This window comes from Rhipicephalus sanguineus, chromosome 9 (genome assembly GCF_013339695.2).
Source record: "Rhipicephalus sanguineus isolate Rsan-2018 chromosome 9, BIME_Rsan_1.4, whole genome shotgun sequence".
Taxonomy (NCBI): Eukaryota; Metazoa; Arthropoda; class Arachnida; order Ixodida; family Ixodidae; genus Rhipicephalus; species Rhipicephalus sanguineus.
The window spans coordinates 81714374-81734589 of record NC_051184.2 but is presented as its reverse complement, the minus strand read 5'-3'; the positions used below and the strand labels follow the sequence as shown (position 1 = coordinate 81734589).

At 48.0% G+C, this 20216-nt stretch overlaps 3 protein-coding genes across 3 annotated transcripts; 1 reads left to right on the top strand and 2 right to left on the bottom strand.

The window, feature by feature from the left end:
• Window positions 1-69: 69 nt before the first annotated feature.
• LOC119405962 (tRNA wybutosine-synthesizing protein 2 homolog) lies at window positions 70-7466 on the bottom strand. The gene is made up of 5 exons (XM_037672788.2): window positions 7123-7466; window positions 5978-6128; window positions 5279-5388; window positions 4511-4668; window positions 70-2291 (listed from the first exon to the last, which is right to left on the bottom strand). Exons 1-5 carry the CDS (start codon window positions 7307-7309, stop codon window positions 1947-1949), a joined length of 951 nt encoding a protein of 316 aa, XP_037528716.1. The 5' UTR covers window positions 7310-7466; the 3' UTR covers window positions 70-1946.
• Window positions 7467-9246: 1780 nt separating this feature from the next.
• LOC119404196 (uncharacterized) lies at window positions 9247-11313 on the bottom strand. The gene is made up of 2 exons (XM_037670769.2): window positions 11037-11313; window positions 9247-9672 (listed from the first exon to the last, which is right to left on the bottom strand). Exons 1-2 carry the CDS (start codon window positions 11298-11300, stop codon window positions 9466-9468), a joined length of 471 nt encoding a protein of 156 aa, XP_037526697.1. The 5' UTR covers window positions 11301-11313; the 3' UTR covers window positions 9247-9465.
• Window positions 11314-13604: 2291 nt separating this feature from the next.
• On the top strand, window positions 13605-18949 carry LOC119405959 (guanine nucleotide-binding protein subunit gamma-1). The gene is made up of 3 exons (XM_037672785.2): window positions 13605-13844; window positions 16086-16184; window positions 18734-18949. Exons 2-3 carry the CDS (start codon window positions 16086-16088, stop codon window positions 18833-18835), a joined length of 201 nt encoding a protein of 66 aa, XP_037528713.1. The 5' UTR covers window positions 13605-13844; the 3' UTR covers window positions 18836-18949.
• The last annotated feature ends 1267 nt before the right edge of the window (window positions 18950-20216 follow it).

The window sequence follows — 20216 nt, the reverse complement described above, 5'->3', positions numbered from 1 at the left end:
GAGATTGGGCTTCACATGGAATTGGCAGCACAGAGTCTAGGTGTCTTCATGCAATTGACGAAAAGCAACAGTGTCCCCGTCAGTCACTATTTGTATCCTTCACGACAGTGCTAAGAATCTTCAAACAGTTAGTTTAGTTGTGCCAGATGTCCACACTAGGCCACATTTTCTTGAAAAAAAGAAATTGGTGAAATACACAAATAACTTTTGGTTGATGGCCAACAGTGTTTGTCATACTGCGCATGTAAGTCAATTAACTGCTTTGCAATCTCACTTCTACAAACTGTTCCACAGATGTGCAGACTAATGTTTAAATGACTCAAGCAGGGCAGATCAGCCAAGAGCGTCATGCTGCCGTCATGTAGTGAGCGAGCGTGCAGAGCAATAGCCAAGTCGCCCAGCTGATGTTACGCACGAGAGGGCACCTCTCGAAGATCTTGAGGCTAATAGTTCAATGACCTGTGGGGTACCGCACACCAGCAGGGAGTGCACGAAAGCATATATCACCTCCAGTTAGCCTGGCCATAGGTGAATGAATGCACCATAGCGGAAGGAGCAAAGAAAAGGGGCAAGGCATTCCATATTAGTATTATATTTTCGTACCCCTTTCTGTATAGTACTTCCCTGAAATGTATTTACAGTCGCATGAAAGACATGAACACTACTGCTACCACTACGACAATCCTGTATGATCGAATGAATCAAGAAGCAAAAACAGGACTAGCATCTCATCTTAGCCGGCACAACTTGAGGATCGTTCAGAAGTTCACATCAGAGTGTATGCTGCGTTTATTTGAGTCCTTTATGCTGCAATATGCTCACATGCTAGCCAAAAAGCTTTCGAACTAGAATCATTTGAAACTTCCTTCCAGTTTTCCCATCAGAGTGCACAGCTCGGCTACCAGAACCAGCTGCAAGCTTTGAGAGCAATCCGAGAACAGCTCATTAAACAAAGATGTGGTAAGGCCAGTGGCCTCAGTGCTTTTTCATTGTCGTTTTGGCTTCAGCGATTTACGTACTATTTGACTCGTGAAGATGCTTCGCTCTCTCGCGAAGTGTTAAGTGCAGCATGGGCCAGCACACGTCGTCTCGTACTGTCACATTAGTCGCATGATGGTGATAATATGCTGCGAGATGCAGAGAAGAGCCAGTACAATGACCTCTCAACAAACCATTATAGACCACAGCCAATATGCTGGAGGCTGCATTGCACAACTAGTGTGCAATGACATCACCTGTGACTCGTCATTCGCATAGAAATTTTAATTCATACACTGAGTAATTTTGATGTTTTTGGAACTGTTTTGTGGTGCCATGCATGGATGGTACACACATTACTACATTAAATGTGAGAAATTGCCAGTCCGTTTAGCTAACGTTAAGAAGAGCAGAGAAAAGCATATAACATCATTATAATCATGACTTCATGTGATGACGTCACGATGACGTCACAAATTTCAGTGATCGAGACATCACGATGACATCACAACATGACGTCATCGTGAAGTATCGTCAGGTTTTGCTAAATCTCGCGAAGTCTCTTGACTCATCAGACATACAAGGCTTTCGCCTCAATAAATGTAGCGGCATCAAATGTGCCCATGTGGCAGCAAACAAGTGACATCATTACGTGGAACGAAACAGGAGCGTGAGGACTATTTACAGTTTAATATTTACAAGAAGTGCGCAACATAAGGCTGAGTGAGGCAAACTATTTCTAGCACTACGATGCCTCGTTATCTTCCCGACGTGGAAAGATGTCTGCAATGTAGCAATTCTAAACATAAATGTCATTCGATGCGAATGACATTAAGCCTTCCCACGTGACAGGTGTATAACCTTTTAGGTAGTACAAATTACGACGCATCATGCTCCAAGGGCAAGCAAGTACGCGCAGACCTTTCAAGCAGCACCATTCTTGGGAACACAATTCATCCTAACCACATTCACGTCTCCACCGACTTATCAAACCGCAGGTCCATCACCACGTGTTCAACGCGGGGTGCGTATGACTTGACGTGCTCTACGTGAACACACGTAACATTCCAGCTGTTGCTCGGATGACAGTGCTTCATCAGGTCTGCCATGATGGTGCACACTTGATGGACGCGCTCTTCCAACTGTTCTGATCCCAACCCTTTCGCGTCGGGCTTCGATTCCACGTTTTCATGAACGTGCATCCAGCAGCTCTCGCGCTGAGGGTTGAGCGCCTTACACCCCGTCTGCCAGCCGACGGCAGACGACGGGATGAGGCCTAGGTTGACTCGATCGGCCACACCTTCAGGACAGACCTGTAGCAGAAGAACAGAGCACAGCTTTTAGGTGGCTGCTTCTCAATGTAGCTCAAGTTCAGTACAACGCACATTGGTTCAATATAACAAATTGGGCAACAAAGTCAAATAGTAGAAAGTAAGAACGCTAGATGCCGGGGCACAATCTTGCATGCATTCTACAACAGAACGTTCATCCTTACCACAAGCAATTGTTCGAGGCAACTTAAAGGGCCCCTAAACAACCCAGAGGTTGAAAATTAGTTGTGGTGTTAAGTTGTGCATGAGTCTACGACGAACACATGGATGCGAGAATTTTTCAAAATGGTGCCGTAATAACGGAGTTACATGTGTTTCGTGATGGAAATGCGGCCCTCACTCGGTTTGCTCTTTCCTTCGCTACACTCTGTTCATTGGCTCGTCTCTCCTCCTGGCCAAGTGTTCCTCCTCGCCATGTGAGAGAAACACTCTGCACTCCCTGCTTATCCTTCCTCACATGCCTCGCCGTGCAAGGAGGATAAGCAGGGAACACAAGTACCTGCAGACAGACAAACAGGCTCTTTATGCTGCTGACATGACCAGAGTCTCCTGGTGACGTCACGACCAACGCTGGGGGTGCTGAAAGGCCCGGAGAGGAGCACAGGCATTGTTTTTTTTATTTTCTGGTGTGCCGCAGTGCATAGCGCTGCCGCGTTTGGTGCTGTTGATTGTGACGGCACTCTGAACTCGACGTGCGCATTTACTTGAACTGTTAAAAAAATATCGGCGGTGTTTTAGGAGCCCTTTAAGAGTGGGCATTCGACAGGACATTCAGCTTGCATTTGGTGGTTAGAACTTTCACTCTCACTGTGCTTCAGCGTTGGGGGTCGTGTTCCAATAGCAGATCAGGAGACATCGCTCTACGCCAGAGACGCGTGCTTGCTCGCGGAGTCACTCGTCTGCTCCGAATCCGCTGCTGGCATTTAAAGTGACACTGGCAATACGCATATATTCATTATATGCTGATGACAAACAGCTTCCTATCACATAACTTGTTTGCAGCAAACTTGGCATGTAAAGGACTCATCTTTTAAATGAGTGCTCACAATCAGGCTGAAAGTAACATTTTGTCACACACTGTGTGAACTTGTGCTTACATAATCTCGTGATGGCAGTGGCAATCACCCCGGCTAGGCTTGGTCTATGCTGTTGCAAACACAGGAGGTGCACTTTATGTGCGAGAGCACCACTTAGGCAACTTTCTGAGCAGCTTTCTTGAGAAAGAAATTGTGCCTCTTATTATTGGGTAATTTCTGTAGTATTCAGTCACTGTGGGCTCCCATTCTCACTAGAAAATCTTCCTAAAGCTGTATTCACACGACGGACGCGATCGCAGGCGAATCACTCACATGACGTGTGACGTGATTTGAATCGCTCCGCAGCCAGCGTTCACACACGAGAGGGGAGAATTCACACTACAAGGGAGGATTTTGGCATTTCTCCCCCGAGGATGCCAACTGTGATTTGGGCCTCCGTTGTTTCGCGAATGGCTCCGCGCAGACCGAAGGGGGACCACGGGAAAAGGTGACGTATGGTGATGTAGTACGCAATCCACCGGCTCAAATCACGATTTGGTTCATTGTGTGAATACAGCTTAAAGGGGACCAAAAATAGGTGCTTTGTACCGGAGATGATGTGTATTTTAGAAGAATAGAAGTTTGGGCCAGTTGATGATGCAAACTTGGTAAAGTGAATCGCAATAGGCAAGAGAGAAAAGTGAGATGGGATTTTCACACCCGCCTGTGTTTTTTGTTTGCTGGTGAGCTAGGGTCCTGTGCTCATGCACATATTGTCCAGCTGCGACGATGCTTTCCAATAAATCTTCACTCTTGTTAGTAGCGCTTGCCCCGTCTATATCAATTTTCTGTCCCGTCTATTGCACTTCACGTTACGAAGTATGATGCATATTCGGTGCATTCACCATGCACTAGGCACTGCGAAGACAGAGGCTGTTGCCATTGGGTGTCACCATTGGCGTAAAGCACATGCATGCTTACCAGTCAGGCTGAAAATATTCGCAAAGGCTAACTTTAGGGTCCAAATAACAAAAGTTTGAGCCCATGGAAACGAAGGGTACTGGCCACAACAGTTGGGCAGGATGAAATAAGGCGCAACATTTAATCCCCTATGTCAAATCAACGTAACTGTACTCTACATAATTAACTCTTGACTTTCACCGCACGTAGTTGGTGCCGTCTCACCTCTCGGCAATCACCGGCATGGACAGTGCACCGGTCCTGCACTCCATTCAGTTGCAGGTTCCTGCGCAGCGCCTCGAGGGCATCGGGGTTCCATTCGCAGGCGTGCACGTGCGCTGCTCCAGTGTGCAGAAGGTACGGTAGGGTGAAGTAACCAATGCCTGTGGTTCCAAGAGAGAAAAGAATACAGCCAATGTATTAATGGCATTCAGTGTAAATGGCATTAGATTTGCAAAAAAACGGCAGGAAGTGGAAGATGGAAGCTTGCGATGAAAAAATCCGTAAACAGGGGGTGGGTGCTCGAGCCCCACCCCCTGTTTACGGATTTTTTTTCATTAGATTTGCAGTGTTACAGGGATGTAAATGTCACTGATGAATAGAGCCTTATTTTACATTTTTTCTCAAGGCAAAAATTCACCAGCTTCATTGAGTAGCACAGCCTTCACTGATGCTAAAAAACACTCCTGCACGTGTAAATGTGGCAAGAATGCTAATCGAGAACTAGTTACCGAAACGATTGTTACAGTGTCATGGCTAGACTTCAGCATGACTACATCACTACACTGAGATGACAGTGTATCAGGGGCGTATCCAGGGGGGGTTGAACCCCCCCCCCCCGAAATTTTTCAATTTTGCATGTGTATATATATATACACACACATACAAATGCACGCACGAACATAAAGAAAGGATGGTTGAACCCCCCCCTGAAAAAAATTTCTGGCTACGCTTCTGCAGTGTATCTAGTCTTGTAGACTATAAACAACAGACCTGCAAAAAGGTCCACGACGATCTCGCCTCGGCAGTCCATGCTGGAGACCCGGAGTTTTTCCGTGACATTTCCCGCACTGAACATGCACTTGGTTACGTCAAAGGTGTACCTGCATCGGGGCGAAACAAGAAATTCACATTTGTCTCTAAGCCCACAAAATGAGATTCTGTACGATCTGTGTACCGCAGGAGCTCTCAGCTGGCTATTGTCTGCGTATACTCAGAATGATAATACTGTTATGTCTAGACAGGAGCATTGCACTTTACTGCAAGGACTAGGCATGAAAACCTGACCTAGCCTAGTCTAGCCCAACCTAACCCAACCCACCTCAAGAACAGATAATTTGATCAGGCTAGTTTGGTAATGGTCCATCGTTGTATGCAGCACGAAAAATACAAATGGATGAATAATGATTGGCTTGGAAGGTGGGCTTGTCTTGTTTTTTTCTGTTTCTTTGCACCTATATATGTATGCGCATCTCACAATAAACTTTCAGTCAAAATGGCTGGTCCTCTTTTTGTCTGTACTTGGTAAAGTTTAGCACTATTTACAATGATGGATCAAAAACACATGCATACTCACTCACTCTGCATAGCATGTGTGAAACAGACATTTAAAAGATGACAACGAATGCACAGGATCTGGTTTGTGTAAGCTTCGAAGTGAAATGGGAAAACGTGCAGGTCAGTGGCCCATACTTGATCTTGTTGTCGACGTGCGTGACCCATCCGTCGTGTCCACGCACCAACTCAACCTGGGGTGTCCGGTGCCCATCGTCCGCAATTCTTCCCGCCAGTGCCAGCCTCTTACAACGGAGGGCATCACAGATCACATCCCACAGTCGCTCCTCTGCAAGCCAACCAAATATGCCACTGTTACCACCCAGAACAGCCTAGACTGTCTGTCCACCCCCGGGACAGCAGCTTTCATTATAATCATCGTTAAAACCGGAGTAATGAGCTAAAATTGTCTGGTGTAATGTGAATCAAGGTGCACGTGACACATTATACCCAACATGTAATGATTTTGTTGCTACTGGTTTACGAGAAAATTGACACTCTGATTCATACCTCATCCTTTTTAATTGCCTCATCACCGCCAATTAAAAATGAGTGTGTAGTGCATTCAGAGTGCCACCGGATAATGCAGAGATTCGTATATGAAAAGTGAATGTGAAGAACTGAAATGTGGTGGTAAGCTTGAGTATACGTGTTTGGGAAAACAATACATACTTTGTTTTATCTGAACGAACCGGAGAAATGGACTCTATGCACATATACTGTGGAGGTGCTGATGCAATCGCATAAAACAAGTAGTTCTCTTAGAATCGCAGCAGACTGGTAGACAATAAGAATCAACAAGCGCGGTGTCGCGAGGATTTTTTTCAGGTGTGCGGAGGGTAAACGTAGTTTCGTGTACGAGACAATGAAGCAATTAACCTGTCGGACGTGCTGCATCTTTGAGCTTATGTTTACTAAATGTCCGTTAAAGGAAGGAATGACACGAGACTCCACAACTATATCGCGACAGTCATCATTCAAAAATTGACATTAATTGCAGGCAATATTCGCCTCTTTTTATGTTGGTTAAGAAGTCATTAGTCCCTGGCTATTATGTTTGTGCATATCTTTCGATGCCATTCATGCGATTGCTGCCACACTGTAGGTTTAGAGGCGTTTTATTCCCATATCTCTCTCATATACACGTAAACTCACGCACGCACTATTAAGCCATGAGGCGTTGCGAGTGTGAAGTTAACAAATAAACATGAAGTCCTCTTTGTTAGAGCAATGAGTAGTAGCCGTACATTATAACCACGTCGCATGCGTTACAGTACACTTACGGACGTGGTCCCAACGGCAATCGTCGAAAGCGTCTCGCCTAAGGATCACCAGGTCCCCGTGTCTCTGCCATCGCTTTGGCACTTTCTTGAGCAGCTCTTTTACATGCTCGTCGGAGTAGGCGGTTGCCTTCAGAACCTGCTCAACGCCGCGTCGCAGGCGCTCGGGCTCGCTTGCCGTTCGGCCCATCGACTAAACGCTGTCGCCGACACCGAAGCTCTGGAATTATCGTGCGGAACGAACACCAGCGGTAACGACGACTCCGAGTCGTATCAGCGCAGGGATTTAACGCGATTTCCAGCCTCGGAAACATTCAGAGAGAAATCAAAACCTCTTGAACGCGCTCTTGTAAACAAACACCACGTTTCGCGTCTTGCGATGGCGATGCGGCCGTAGCCGTTCCGGAGAGTAATCGTGATGAAAGAATATTCATGTTGTACGACCGTAACAATCATTAATGCAGTAGATGATGAAGCCAGAGAAAGAATAGCGGAAGAAACGTGTTGCGTTTGATTTAAATGTGCGGATAAGGTAAGATTAACGATGACTTTCCACGGGTGCACGCGTTACGCTCTTTCGGGCGTCTTTCTGCCACACTCTACACTCTATAAGAAAAAATCGAGTACATCGGGAGTATTTCTGCTACACAAGCAACAATCGTCATCCGGCTTGCTCGCGTTTCCTTTCTTGAAAACCCGGCTCTGGACACTTTCCTATCAAGAATGCTATGTCACGCTGCAGTAACGCGCGCGCCGTTCGTGACTGGGAAGTGCCGGGACCGTGGTGACAACGCGAGGAAAGCAGGCGAGGTGGATGACGCTTATTGTTGTTTGGCAGAAATACTCCCCAAATACTCGATTTTTTCTTACAGTGCAAAATTGGTAGAGGTGGTAGCGTTCTTCGGAGCACCGTTCGGGCTTGCCAACGTTATTTTATATTCTTCAAAACTCTGCACTCGCCGCTTTCACATCAAGAAGCTCATGCTGAAAGCACACGCAGGCCGTTCGTGGCTTAGGGGGAACTTTGTATGCATATGAAATAGGTTTAATCCCTTTGAGACAGGTACACCTTAATTCAAAACAAAGAGTTCGGGGGTCTCGCTGTCCCACCCTTTTAATCGTGATCTATCTCACGTCCATTTCCCCGCATTTCGCCGCGCGCCCGGTACTTCATGATCGAGATCACGAACGGTCGCGCAGAAGAAACAAACCCCAGGTGACGAACTCCAGGTGACGTCTTGCGCTGTGAAATATGGAAGCTAGAAACCAACTCGCCCAACATATTACCTTGTGGAACCCCAAATAAGCCTTTTTGGTTTGGAGCATAAGCAACGCATAAGAGTTTATAGTCTTTTAGCAGAGTTGGAAAGTTGCGTGTCAGAAAGACGCCCCAAGAATACACCCTTTCATATGGAGTACATATTGTCCCCAAACAAGAATTGTCACCCTGCCTTTCCTTTCTAGAAAACTCCGTATACACACCCCCAAAAAGGTTACTCTTCTTCATAGGCGTGTGCGTACGAGGGGGGCATCACCTTGGGGGGGGGGGGGGGGGGATTATCTTCTAGCGAGACGCTCGTCATCGTTTCATTTTCTTTTTTCATAATCCATAATCCCCTCTGGGCGGTGGTAAATATGCGCGAGCCCCGCCCTCTGCCAAGGCAGTGATGTTAGCCTTTGTTTTCCCGTGGCACAATCCAGAAAGGAGGTGCTCCCCCTCTCCGCTGAAAAGGTCTACATAGACACATCGGGAGTACCAGTATTTCTTTAATTTCTTTACAGCTGATTGGACTCTGTCAAATATTTCGCTATTTTATTCAGGTCACTTCGATGTAAAGAAAGCGCGCTGTGCACTAAGCATGTTCAGCAAAAAATATTTAATTTTATTACTTTGTGTGCATCTACTGCCGTATACTCGAATGCGGTCTGGTTGGACCGTTTGGCTGTAAAACCTGCACGTACGGAGACGCGGGGCAAGCGGAAAAGAACGGCATATATCGGACAAGAACCGACATTTTGCTTCTCCTGCATAAGCTCCTGAGCATTATCGTCTGAATGTATTTCAAGTCTAGGTATATATACATAGGGGTGCGCATAGGTCCTCATCAGGGGGGGGGGGGAGGGGAACACCTTGGCGTCCACCATGGCGGACACCTTCAACAACGACGCGGGTGTCAGCGTAAAGAAGAAGAATTGTATTTTGGCAAAAGGTGGTCAAGGTTGGATACGGACGACGTGACCCGTAGCTCTCGACCAGCCGCGAGACACTCGTGACGTCATCCCCCGAAGACGTGCGAAGGAGGCCTGCTTCGGTGACGACCTCTCTTCACGTCGTCAACAACGGTGCTACTCGGTGAGGCAGCTGCCGCCCCCCTCGCTGGTCAGGTCGTCGGCGGCCATCAGCTTGGCGGCGGCCCGGGCGTCCTCGGCCATGCCTTCGCCGCCTTCGCGCCGCAGGGCCGACTCGTCGGCCGCCATCTCCTTGGCCGCCTCGCCGGCGCACTCCAGCGTCAGGCGCATCATCAGAAGTTCCGGGTTCAGGGCCGGCCCGTCCTGCGTCGCAACGTTCGATCGGCATCAGACAAGTTTCGGCGAGTTCGAAACAATACTCTCGTCATAGGCGTGCGCACGAGGGGGGATGGGGGGGGGGAGCGGGGGGGGCGCCCCCTTCCCCTAATCACCTAGGTAGGGGGTGCAAAGTCTGCCCCATACGTTTACTAAGTTATGGCCACGCAGGTTTTTGACGACAATAGCAGCCGAGGGCCCATAATGTTGCATTTCAAGAACTGCTTACTTCCCATCTTCAGGAAGGACAGGCCATTGTGAGGAGCACCACATCAGTTCAGTTTTTTTCATACATTGTGAAGCATGTTGTCCATTAAACTCGACCGGGGGCGGGGGGGGGGGGCGCTTTGATGAAGCCCACCCCCTCCAATGAGGAACCTTGCACACGCCTATGCTCTTGCTTGCTAAGTGAGTGCTTGCTAAGGTTGTCACCGGCGCTTGCTTGCTTGCATGTAATAACTTCCATATGTCTGTGGACAGGCGGGTCCATCATCGGTCAAGCTTTTTATAGTGGAGAACGGGAACGCGCTATACGAGCCTACGACCGTGGCTACGAACACTATTCTGGACACTCCGTCATACTGGCGATTGAAGCTAGAGCTACTACATGTGCTACCGCAGGGAGCATATGTAGCAACTCTAATATTGGAGCCAATCAGTACAGGGGCGGATCCAGGTGCCAACTTTGGGGCACTGAGCGGGGGGGGGGTATCTGAGCGGGGGGGGGGTAGGGTAGGGAGGAGGAGAGACAGGCACTGCAGGCAGGCGGGGGGGAGGACTGACACATGCTTTGGGGGGGGGGGGGGGCGATCGCCCCTACCGCCCCCACCTCTGGATCCGCCACTGAATCAGTATCGCGACCTGGTGTATAAGCGAATCCTTCGCTTGCCCTCGCGGTGCCCATTTCAGTTTCAAATAAACTGAAGTTGACACTGCACGTTACCCGAAGGACGTCTCTCACTGCCACTCACAAGATGGCAATATTCGACCATGCCCAGACCATCATCCCAGGTCTACTCATGAGAATAAAGCCATACGCGTTCTCAGAGCCACGTCATATGGGCTGCCAGTTGTACAAGGGATGATACGTACTCTAATGCAGTTGCGCTAAGCGAAATGCACGAATGACTAGTAAGGACAATTGAAGAGAATAGGACAAAGGACAGACCAGAACTAAGGTACAGGAGTAAGGACAGGACAGGACTAAGGTTCTTAGTCCTGTCCTGGGGGGGGACTTGCTGAAGGCCTTGTAAGACAGCTATCTTTATCATTTATTTCCGGTAAAACCGTCCCCCTTCCATCAGAACATCCCCCCCCCCCTGGCTACGGGCCTGACTGAGAGGATGGCATACCTTGTGCGCCGATGGCGGCTCATACGACGACAGGCTTGTCTGCGAGGCGGCACTGGGAGGCCGCGAGCTCTCCCCGTGCTCGTCGGGTGGCGTCACGGCGACGTCGGTGCGCGAGGGCCGAGGCGTCGGTGGGCGACCCACGACGGTCTTGAGCTTGATCGGGTCCACCTCCGGGTCCAGGTCGGTGGCGATGATGGCCCGCTTGCCGTCGTCGAACGACACCGACCGGCACTGGCGGCCCGGATGGGGCTCGTGCACGGCCATGGGGCCCTGCAGCACGATAATAACTCTGCCACTGTGAACACTAATCTTGTATAACCACATAAACGACATGCGCCGACATGGTGCGTCAAAAAGTCTCGCGATATCGACGCGCACGTAGTACGTACATAGGCAATTTGGACGTTCGGCAGCTCTTTTCGTCGTGTATATATTTCCTAGCGATCACAAATATTTCAACAAACTATTGATAGCTTGCACGAAACGGGGAAAAAGCATCAGGTTTGCTTTGTCTTTATTATTGCGATCAGCTGTGTTTATTTAGCCGTGCCCGCTAAGCCTTATCTCCGAGAATACGAATGAATCTTGGAAACACTGCAAAATACCGACGAGTACATCGCTCTCGAAGCTTCAGGACGTGAATATAAAGCAAATAAATGCGTAGGTTTTGAACTTACGGGCCACACAGTGCAGTACGACGGCGCGATAAATTCGAGGCGGAAGGAAACTGCATCCACAGGTGCCGCCATGTTTACTTTTCCTGCGCTGCCGTCTGCTCGCTTTTACTCGCGTGCGCGCAGACGCTATGGGAGCGCCGAGCAGACGACGTGACGCGGATGGAGACATATCAGCGCTGTCAAAGGCCACGGTGCGGTAGCGTCATCTAGTTTTGATAAAACAAACCAGCTGCGGAAAATCGTCTATACGATGAAGCGGCATGGGTGAGACGGGTCAAAGACGCTACATGGAGTCCAACTCCTGTGCCCGTCGCAAACCCACACGTCTATTCCTCGGAACGGTAATCAGCCAGTGAAGGATCGCGAGGGATACACCGACCCGCCGCGGGACGACGCGTCAAAGACACGTGGGTGCATCGTGGAAGTCGTGACACTCCATTGCCCGCGTCTTGGTCCTACGCGTCTCTTCTCCGCCGTGACTATACATAATATGACGTTATATTCAAATGGTAGGCTCGCGCGCGAGGTACACCGCGTCGCGTTGCGTGGTTGCTGCTCATAGAAAACGAGAAACGGCGCGAACCACAGGACGGGAGGACAGACACGGATCAAGCGCTGACTCTTGTCCTCTCTCTGTCCTGTTGTTGTCCTGTGCTCCGCGCTGCTCCTCGTTTTCTTATGAACATGTACCAACCGGTCCAAATAAGCACTGCAGTGGTTGCAGCTGCTCTGACCGGCGATATCTGGCAGCTGTGCTACTCTACTACAATGGCCGCGCCCCGTAGAACTCACGTTCAGCCGTGTGGTCGTCGAAGTGGTCAGTGTGTGGGGCTAGTAGCAGTTATCTCCTGTGGTCCGTGGGACAGCTGCTGCCGATGGCCATCGGCCTCTCCGTGGGCCGAGCTGTCGGCCACCGCTCGACCGGCAGACTGCGCCACACCTCGTGGCGTAACCGATTCGCGCACCGACCGCCGACGACGATGATGCTGCCGGTTAGTTTGGTTTTACCTAGATTAATCTTGGACTTCCCAATGCTTGGTCGATCCCCCGGAGTGGGTGCATATCTACAGATTATAAAGATATACATCTTTAACATGACATTCCTTTAAGCTAATGCATCAACTGATTTCGAGCTTGTCTTCCAAGCCGACCACGTGCCAATACCGACCACGTGCCCCTTGCCAACCCGCTTACCCTCTGAGTTAGTCTCTTTGTGCCTACCATGGGATGTCTAGCCCCCACTGCTAGGATGTGCCCCCCTCAAAAAAGTTGCGGATAACGCCACTCAAGCATTGTGATTATGAGGAATAGGATAAGGCCTGGCACGTGGGTCTGGATTTTGAGAATTTGAAAAACGCGGACCAGGTAGTGGCTAGCGTCACTGCGACAACAGTCGAAATTACGAAGAGAAGCCCACATGCCATAACATCTAGAGGGGAACCGCGCTTCCAGCACACGGTCTAAGAAAAATTCTTACAGCGTGTTCCAGCCAGAGTCAAAGCCAACTGAATGTGACATTCATTGATGTGGCAGCGCTGCTCATATCTTTGGTGTGATTTCATTTTGTCCTCGTCTTGTTGACGCTAAAAACGTAAGTTAAAGAGAAAGCGTGTGCCCAGCCGCGCAACCTCTTGGATCACGTCCGCGCTGAGACGGCAATGTCTTTTAACTTACTCGCAGCGTGGAAGTCCGGAAAATGTGTATTGAGCGGTTGATATACCCTCTATAAATGTAAAACATGCTACCGACTCGCTCTAGAGCTCTCCAAAGCGACCAGTCGAATCTACCAAAAAAGCATGCAATCGTGGCACAATCAAATTTTCGCGGGTTTCGTTTCTTCCCGATTCGACACCCCGATTGGATGAAGGGTCTCGGCATCGCTAATGACGTCAGAGAAAGAAGAACACGCTTAGGAACGGCGTTGAGTAGAACACTTCTTAGCAAATACGTTTCGAATGTAGTTGACAACTTGGAACAAGGCGCCATATTTAGCAAACAGTGACGGAGAAGTTTTATTTCGGTGTTGTTTACAGTCGGCATCCTGTTTCCGGTACGCCATCTTTACCAAGAAGGAAGCGCAACAAGTCGTAAAGTCCCCAAGGCAGGGCGTTGGAATCTCCCTGTATGAAAGGTAAGTACGCTTCTCGTTAATTTTCGCGACCCACCTCGCCTTCTTAACAAAGTTTACGCAGACTCGGGCTTTTCATAGAATCCTAGCGTGCGTTTGGTGTTGGTAGAAGCAAGCGCTCTCGCGTTCTAACAACCTGCGCGTAGTAGACGCGCCCAGCTACTCCGGACACGGGCGTTCATGTTTTCAGTCTTTTCCTGCTTCTCGTTTTACCGTCGATTACTCTGGATTAGAGGCCCAGCCGATGCGGAAGGGCAAACACTTTGGAGCGAACTTCCATCGTGTTCAATTTCAATTTGGTTTCGTCGTGGTGACACTTTCCCATGTCGCGCACTGCCTGTCATGCGATCGTGACGAGAGATGTCAGCGACGCTTCACTTGTAAAGCTGATGTTTTGTTTTCCGGCTTACGTGAGCCATCGCCATGGGAGTCGGTGACGCAGGAAACGAACATTCGGCGCGCGGAATGCGCTGAAACCTAAACCCGTCCAATACAGCGTGCCGCACCCATGTTTTCGGAGGCTCGGTTAGTGCGTGGTGCATTGATTCTCGATTTTATTTAACGCCTAAACACCAACTTAACAAAATGTTCTTAATTTTTAAACACGCATTTAAGGCCCCCCTTCGCACGAGCACTTTCGAGTGCGCTCGAGTCAATGCTAATCGATTGCCGCTGCGCGGCAATTTCAAGCACGTTTGACCGCTGTACGGAAATGCTCGGTTGTATCCCACGCTCGGCGATTTCACTGCAAACCCTGTAGGCACCACAGGCTACGCGACAACTTACCCCGCAAAGTCAAGAACATGATTGGCTGACAGTAAACGTTGAAATTTACGTGTTTCCGTTCCGGAGGTGTGGAAGATTCGAAAACAGCCCAAGTAGTAGGATGATGCGTTTTCTATGGAGTCATTATTATAATTAAAAATGATTAAGTATCTACTTCTCGTGCAATCAGTCATGCTCAGTTCATTCAAGAAAGAACACAATGGCCTGCAGAAAAGCATTTGGCACAGGTAAATTGTGCACTGCAAGCATTAAGAGATTGCCAAAATTAATCTTTCGACCATTGTTGACAGAACATGGCATGGCCAACGTCATGTCAAACATGATCAGCCCTTGGCAAAGTGGTTGCCTATAGTGACAATACTGCTCTGTAAAGGCAAACAGGACTGTTTTGGATAAGCACACAGCTCAGTGTAAACGAAGCTCAATGTCTGTGGCTTCTTCTTTGCTGCCACCATATAGGAGTGGCAAAAGGTCACATACATGAACATGAGCAGAGGCTGAAGGGGATGTCACATTTCTACCACAGTTGCACCTAACAACCACAAGACGTGGGCAAAACACCCTCATTCTTTAGTTTTCCTCCCTCACGGTGCCAGTCACGTCTTCAGTTCACTCTCTCTTTGAAACTCTTGTCTGCCCTCCCTCGTCCACATATTTAAAAGGGTACCATTATTCTCCTACCTTAAGTTCGCTACAGCTTCAACTAAGCCTGTTGTGCATTCCATGAACATAGTTCGTCCATATGATTGCCATTCCTGTTGTCAAAGTGGGCCACATTGCTTTGCTTTCGGCAGAATCGAATGACTGTGCCGTCTGCAATGCTCGTTTAGTGGCGCGTATATGTTCCCAGAAATGCTAAGCTCGTGAAAGGGTTACTGCCGCCTACCATCTTTCGTTCTTTCTTTTTTTTTACTACAAGCAAAAAGTGCACTTTTTAATGTACGCATCCCACTACAAAATAAATAATTGCCCAACATTTCCAAAATTCTTAGGGTGAGCTCGAAACAAGCAACATGTGACTTCAATGGGACAATATTGAGTGGGCAAGTTTGATGTGTTGTATGAGCGGAGGGATTTATGAACAGAACTGGCGCATCTATGACAGTGGATAAGTGAACAATCTTGTGCATCAAGGCATTCTAATGTGCACCAAAGAGCCAAAGGTTGCCGGGAGCCTTCCCACATTTCGTTGCCTCGCAGTGCATCATCCACACCATTAACTGTGACCAACTCTCCCATGTTGCTAACCTAATTCACTAAGTTGACTGGTTGGGCATGTTGGTAAGACATGGCAGAAACTAAAGGCTGTGAAACTAAACTGTTGTAAGCCAGTGCTCGTGTGTCTCTTCTCTGTCCTCGTCCTGTGCACTTTTAGTTTCTATCGTGACTAAGCTGGTGTGATGCGTAAAGCGAGTGAGATCTGATTGACAGCCTGTGTGACGCTTGTGCGTGTTGCAGATGTCCAACCTGCAGCAGCAGCGAAAGATTGTGGAGCAGTTGCGCAGAGAGGCTGGCCTCAAGCGCATGGAGGTGTCTGCGGCCGTTGAAGACCTCAAGGTGCGTCTCACCTGTAGCCGGCGAAAAAAAAAAAATGTCCGCTAGAAGTCATAAAGCACTGCAAGAAACTTATGGTGAATTCCATTGGCGGATTTGGAGTGGCCGACGAACTCTGCGCCGCAGCACTCCACTCCGGCGGAGAGCAACCCAAGGAAGTCTGCCAATGGAACACAAGCGCCCTCGCCAGAGCAAATGGTAGGGGGCGCTAGCGCACATCTGCTTCGCAAGCGCCCAGCATTCCTCGCGTTTCACACCGTTTTCGTCTTCACGGGCACAAGCGGAAAGAATGGGCACGGCCAGTCCGCATTGCATCGTGCACATGGTACGCCATGCTATGCGCACGCGCGGGGAGCTTGCAACTTCCGGTCGAATCCGCCGCTTTTCGCACAGTAGAGGGAGCTTCATGGAGTGAATCTGGCGGCGGAGCTGCTCCAGATCTGCCAATGAAACATACTGGGAGCACTCTCAGTCCGTCAGTGGAACAGACTTGCTCCGAATGGAGCAGGAAAACTGCTACTGGAAGTGCTCTGAATCTGCCAATGGAATTCACCATTAGGATTAATGGATTCAAATCAGGACTCTGCGTAGAAACAGGATCTAATTTCAGGTGGGAATGAAATGTGGATTGTTGGAGGTAAGATCAGCTACCATTGTGTATTGGTGTAGACTATGCCAGTGCCATTATTGTGCACAAGTCGAATATGAGAGAGGGTCAGTCCTTCGAGTCAAAGCATGAAACACAGTGAAGCGCTACATGTGCAAATGTGCAAGCTAAATAATCCGACGGAGAGAGATCGGCTTCTGTTGCTCTGGCAGTGCCATTGCGGGGAAGTGCAATTTGGATGTTGCTTATTGCCTAAAGACATAATTCCATTGCTGTGAAGAACTTCATTTTCCTATGAGATTTTTGTGCGTGTTTTGTTGCTTATTTGTGTATTTTTATTTAGGTTATATTGCCACGCTTTAAAATGTCATTTTTTTTAAAGATGTTAATTTTTATCCTTGATATTTTAAGATTGTAATGACATTCAAAATTGTGGCGCAGAAAATATTACGCCTCTATCTGGTTTCGTTAAAAAGTTATGGTCTTTTCCTTAGGTGCCTTCAAACTGAAAATATCATGTTCAAAAAACTTCATTCTTGTTTTTCTTGGAATTTCATTTTCAGGTATTTTTCATAGCACAATAGCTCGCAACTTCCGAACAAATGAATAATTTTCAATAAAACTTCCCCCGTGCTTCTTTCTGAGACATTAAGCTCTGCAATGAACTAGGATAATTGAAAATCATGAATAAAGTTTGAAGTTATGGGATTGCATTTGAAGTGCAGACACCTGGAATTAAGTTTTGGGGGTGTAAGATGCTTTGGGGTGTAAGCACAAAGATTCTAGTTTATTGCACAGCCTATATACGCATCTATAGTGCAAGCCATTGTCTTATCATGCAGTATTATCAGTAGTTATGACTGCTGGTGCAATGGGCATACAGTGAAACCTCGGTGATACGAATCTCACGGGACCACCAAAAATATTCGTATCATCCGAAATTCGTATCACCAGAAAGCATAGAAAATTAGCATACGACAAAAGAAAGCTGGCATACATTTTCATTTATTGCTTTTCAGGGCCGCATCAACGTCAGGAAGAACCCTGAATGTTTGTCAGTTCAGTTTTTAGATGTCGGCAATCATACCAGCACTCGTAAATATACGGCCCGTACGCGCGTGTTTAATTAATGAACCAGGTGCGTTGTGGCCCGCGACAACAGTAGCCCCTTCCAAATTTTAGTATGCTTTCTTGCATGACAGCGGAGCACTGCAGCGAAAGTAATAGAAGAAGCGCTTTGACGCGATCAGGATCAAGGACACAGAATTACAGAACCACGGTCCTGTGTTATGATTTTCTTATCGCGGAGGTGTTGCGGATATTTTTTGCGAGATTTACGGCCGTGGCAGCACAAGTGTGACCTCAACGGTCGCGCACGTTGACGTTGTGAGGCCTGACTCCTTCGCCAAGACCGTCCTCGCCTTCTTTCGGTCTTCGTCCACCTTGATGAGGTGCTGTCCACAGCGCGGACAGCACCTCATCGTACCTGGGCGGTAGCGTACGTTCACGTCAAACGTCGCTGGGTAAAAATCGGTTCGCAACAACCGTACTCCATTACATTGCAGGCCAATGGGCCTTGGCCGGGACCATCGAAAAATTCATATCACCCAGAAATTGGTATGAGCTGTGATCGTATCACTGTATTTTGGTTAAAATTGGTAATTGAATCTTAATTAGTTTCAATTTTTTTTTTACATGATACTCTTGAAGGGTGTTTTAAAACAGCCCTTCTGAAAGCTAACGCAATGCAATCTACTCAAGAGCCAAAGGTATAAAAAATTTCTAAAAATGTGGCGACATGTCTTAAGAGGCACTGGAATCGTTGAAGGTCAAAACATGCTGCTAATGCTTAGGTGCTAAAATCCACTGCACCTTGTAGTTGCACATCGTTACTTGATGGTACCGTTTCTCAAGTTTGGTTTTTCTCCTTCCCTTCTTGCTGCAGAAATACATCCAGGACCACGAGAGCGACGACTACCTGCTTGTGGGCTTCCACTCACAGAAGGCAAACCCATTCCGGGAGAAGAGCTCCTGCAGCGTGCTCTAGGCCCTCTCTCTCACATTCATGCCCTCCCTCGACCACCCTCGCCACACCACCTCCTGCCGCCAATCGTCTCCGAGCCCAGCGTCCAATGCACAAATACAGCCCACTTCTCACAAACTGGCCCGTTCCTGTCTCACTACTTTGACCTGTTGCAGCACTAAAAAGGACACTGAGGAGAAAAAAACAATTTTGCTCTTCCACAATACCAAAAACATCACTCTTGCCATGGGATGACGCTCGGTACACTCTGAAAAGAAGGGGCATATTTGGGGTGTCGTACTGTCACGCAATAATAATCATTATCTATCTCTATCATCTATATAGGAAAGTACCTCTATCATCTATGTAGGGAAGTAGCTCTATCATTATCTATATACGAAAGTACCTCTGTCGTCATCTGTGTAGGAAAGTATCTCTACCATTATGTGTATAGGAAAGTACCTATCGTTATCTGTATAGGAAAGCATCTCTGCCGTTATCTATATTGGAAGTCATCGAGAAAGGAAACAAGCCAGGTGGTGATTCAATCTGTTAACATTGCAATACATATAAATGTTAGCTTTGAGGGGGCTCGCTGGTGTAATTATCCAAAAACACCACTCTATAGCAATACACAAGCACATAGGGTTTGCACTATGCACATAGTGTATACATTTGTATCAGTATATGTTTTCCCACCATTGTGGTTTCATCTTTTAATTGGTGTAGTGCTCAGCCAGACGAGGACTGAGATTAAGAAATATGCAGGACGGTGCTTGTCCTATGTATTTCTTAATCTTCACCTTTGTGAGCACAGCACCAACTAAAAGATGAATGCATACCAACACTAGCTCAGTTTTCGGTTCTATTGTGGTTTCACCTGATCGGCCTTGTCATGCAGTCATGTTACAACTACTATAGTTTACTATGCACCAAAAATAGGAATATGTGAGAAGGCAGCATCGCTGGACGAAGGCGGCAACGGGGTTGAACCATCACTCAAGATTTAGTTACACGCACGCGACCCTGCCACCTCGATCAACCCTTTGCCTTGAAACCTCCCCTTACAAGAAAATGATGGCTGCGACTTTTTAGAGCAGCGTCATGCTACGCATCTTCCCCCCCCATAATTGTTGCGGATATGCTATTATTATAGTCTGCGCACTGGACTGGACAATCGTATTTCGCGGGTATACACGGCAGCCGAACGCGAAGCGCAATGTCCCGAAACCAGAACTAAACGCGCTTTGCGCAGCTGTCTTTACTGGACGCAGTTACACCCATCGTAATAACGCTCATAGTTTCCTTCAATAACCACTGTAGTCCAAGCATACTGGGCCTTACCGAGCGTTTCGTGTCAATGCTCGAGCAGACGAAGCAAGTACGAGGAACAAGAATCGCATGC

Coding starts and splice junctions, on each gene's coding strand:
- LOC119405962 (XM_037672788.2), bottom strand. CDS start 7,309: ATGGGCCGAACGGCAAGCGAGCCCGAGCGCCTGCGACGCGGCGTTGAG. Junction 6,129..7,122: donor TTGCCGTTGGGACCACGTCC/GTAAGTGTACTG, acceptor GTTGGCTTGCAG/AGGAGCGACTGTGGGATGTG. Junction 4,669..5,278: donor CGTCGTGGACCTTTTTGCAG/GTCTGTTGTTTA, acceptor TTGGAACCACAG/GCATTGGTTACTTCACCCTA.
- LOC119404196 (XM_037670769.2), bottom strand. CDS start 11,300: ATGGCCGTGCACGAGCCCCATCCGGGCCGCCAGTGCCGGTCGGTGTCG. Junction 9,673..11,036: donor AGCCGCCATCGGCGCACAAG/GTATGCCATCCT, acceptor GTTGCGACGCAG/GACGGGCCGGCCCTGAACCC.
- LOC119405959 (XM_037672785.2), top strand. CDS start 16,086: ATGTCCAACCTGCAGCAGCAGCGAAAGATTGTGGAGCAGTTGCGCAGA. Junction 16,185..18,733: donor CGGCCGTTGAAGACCTCAAG/GTGCGTCTCACC, acceptor TTCTTGCTGCAG/AAATACATCCAGGACCACGA.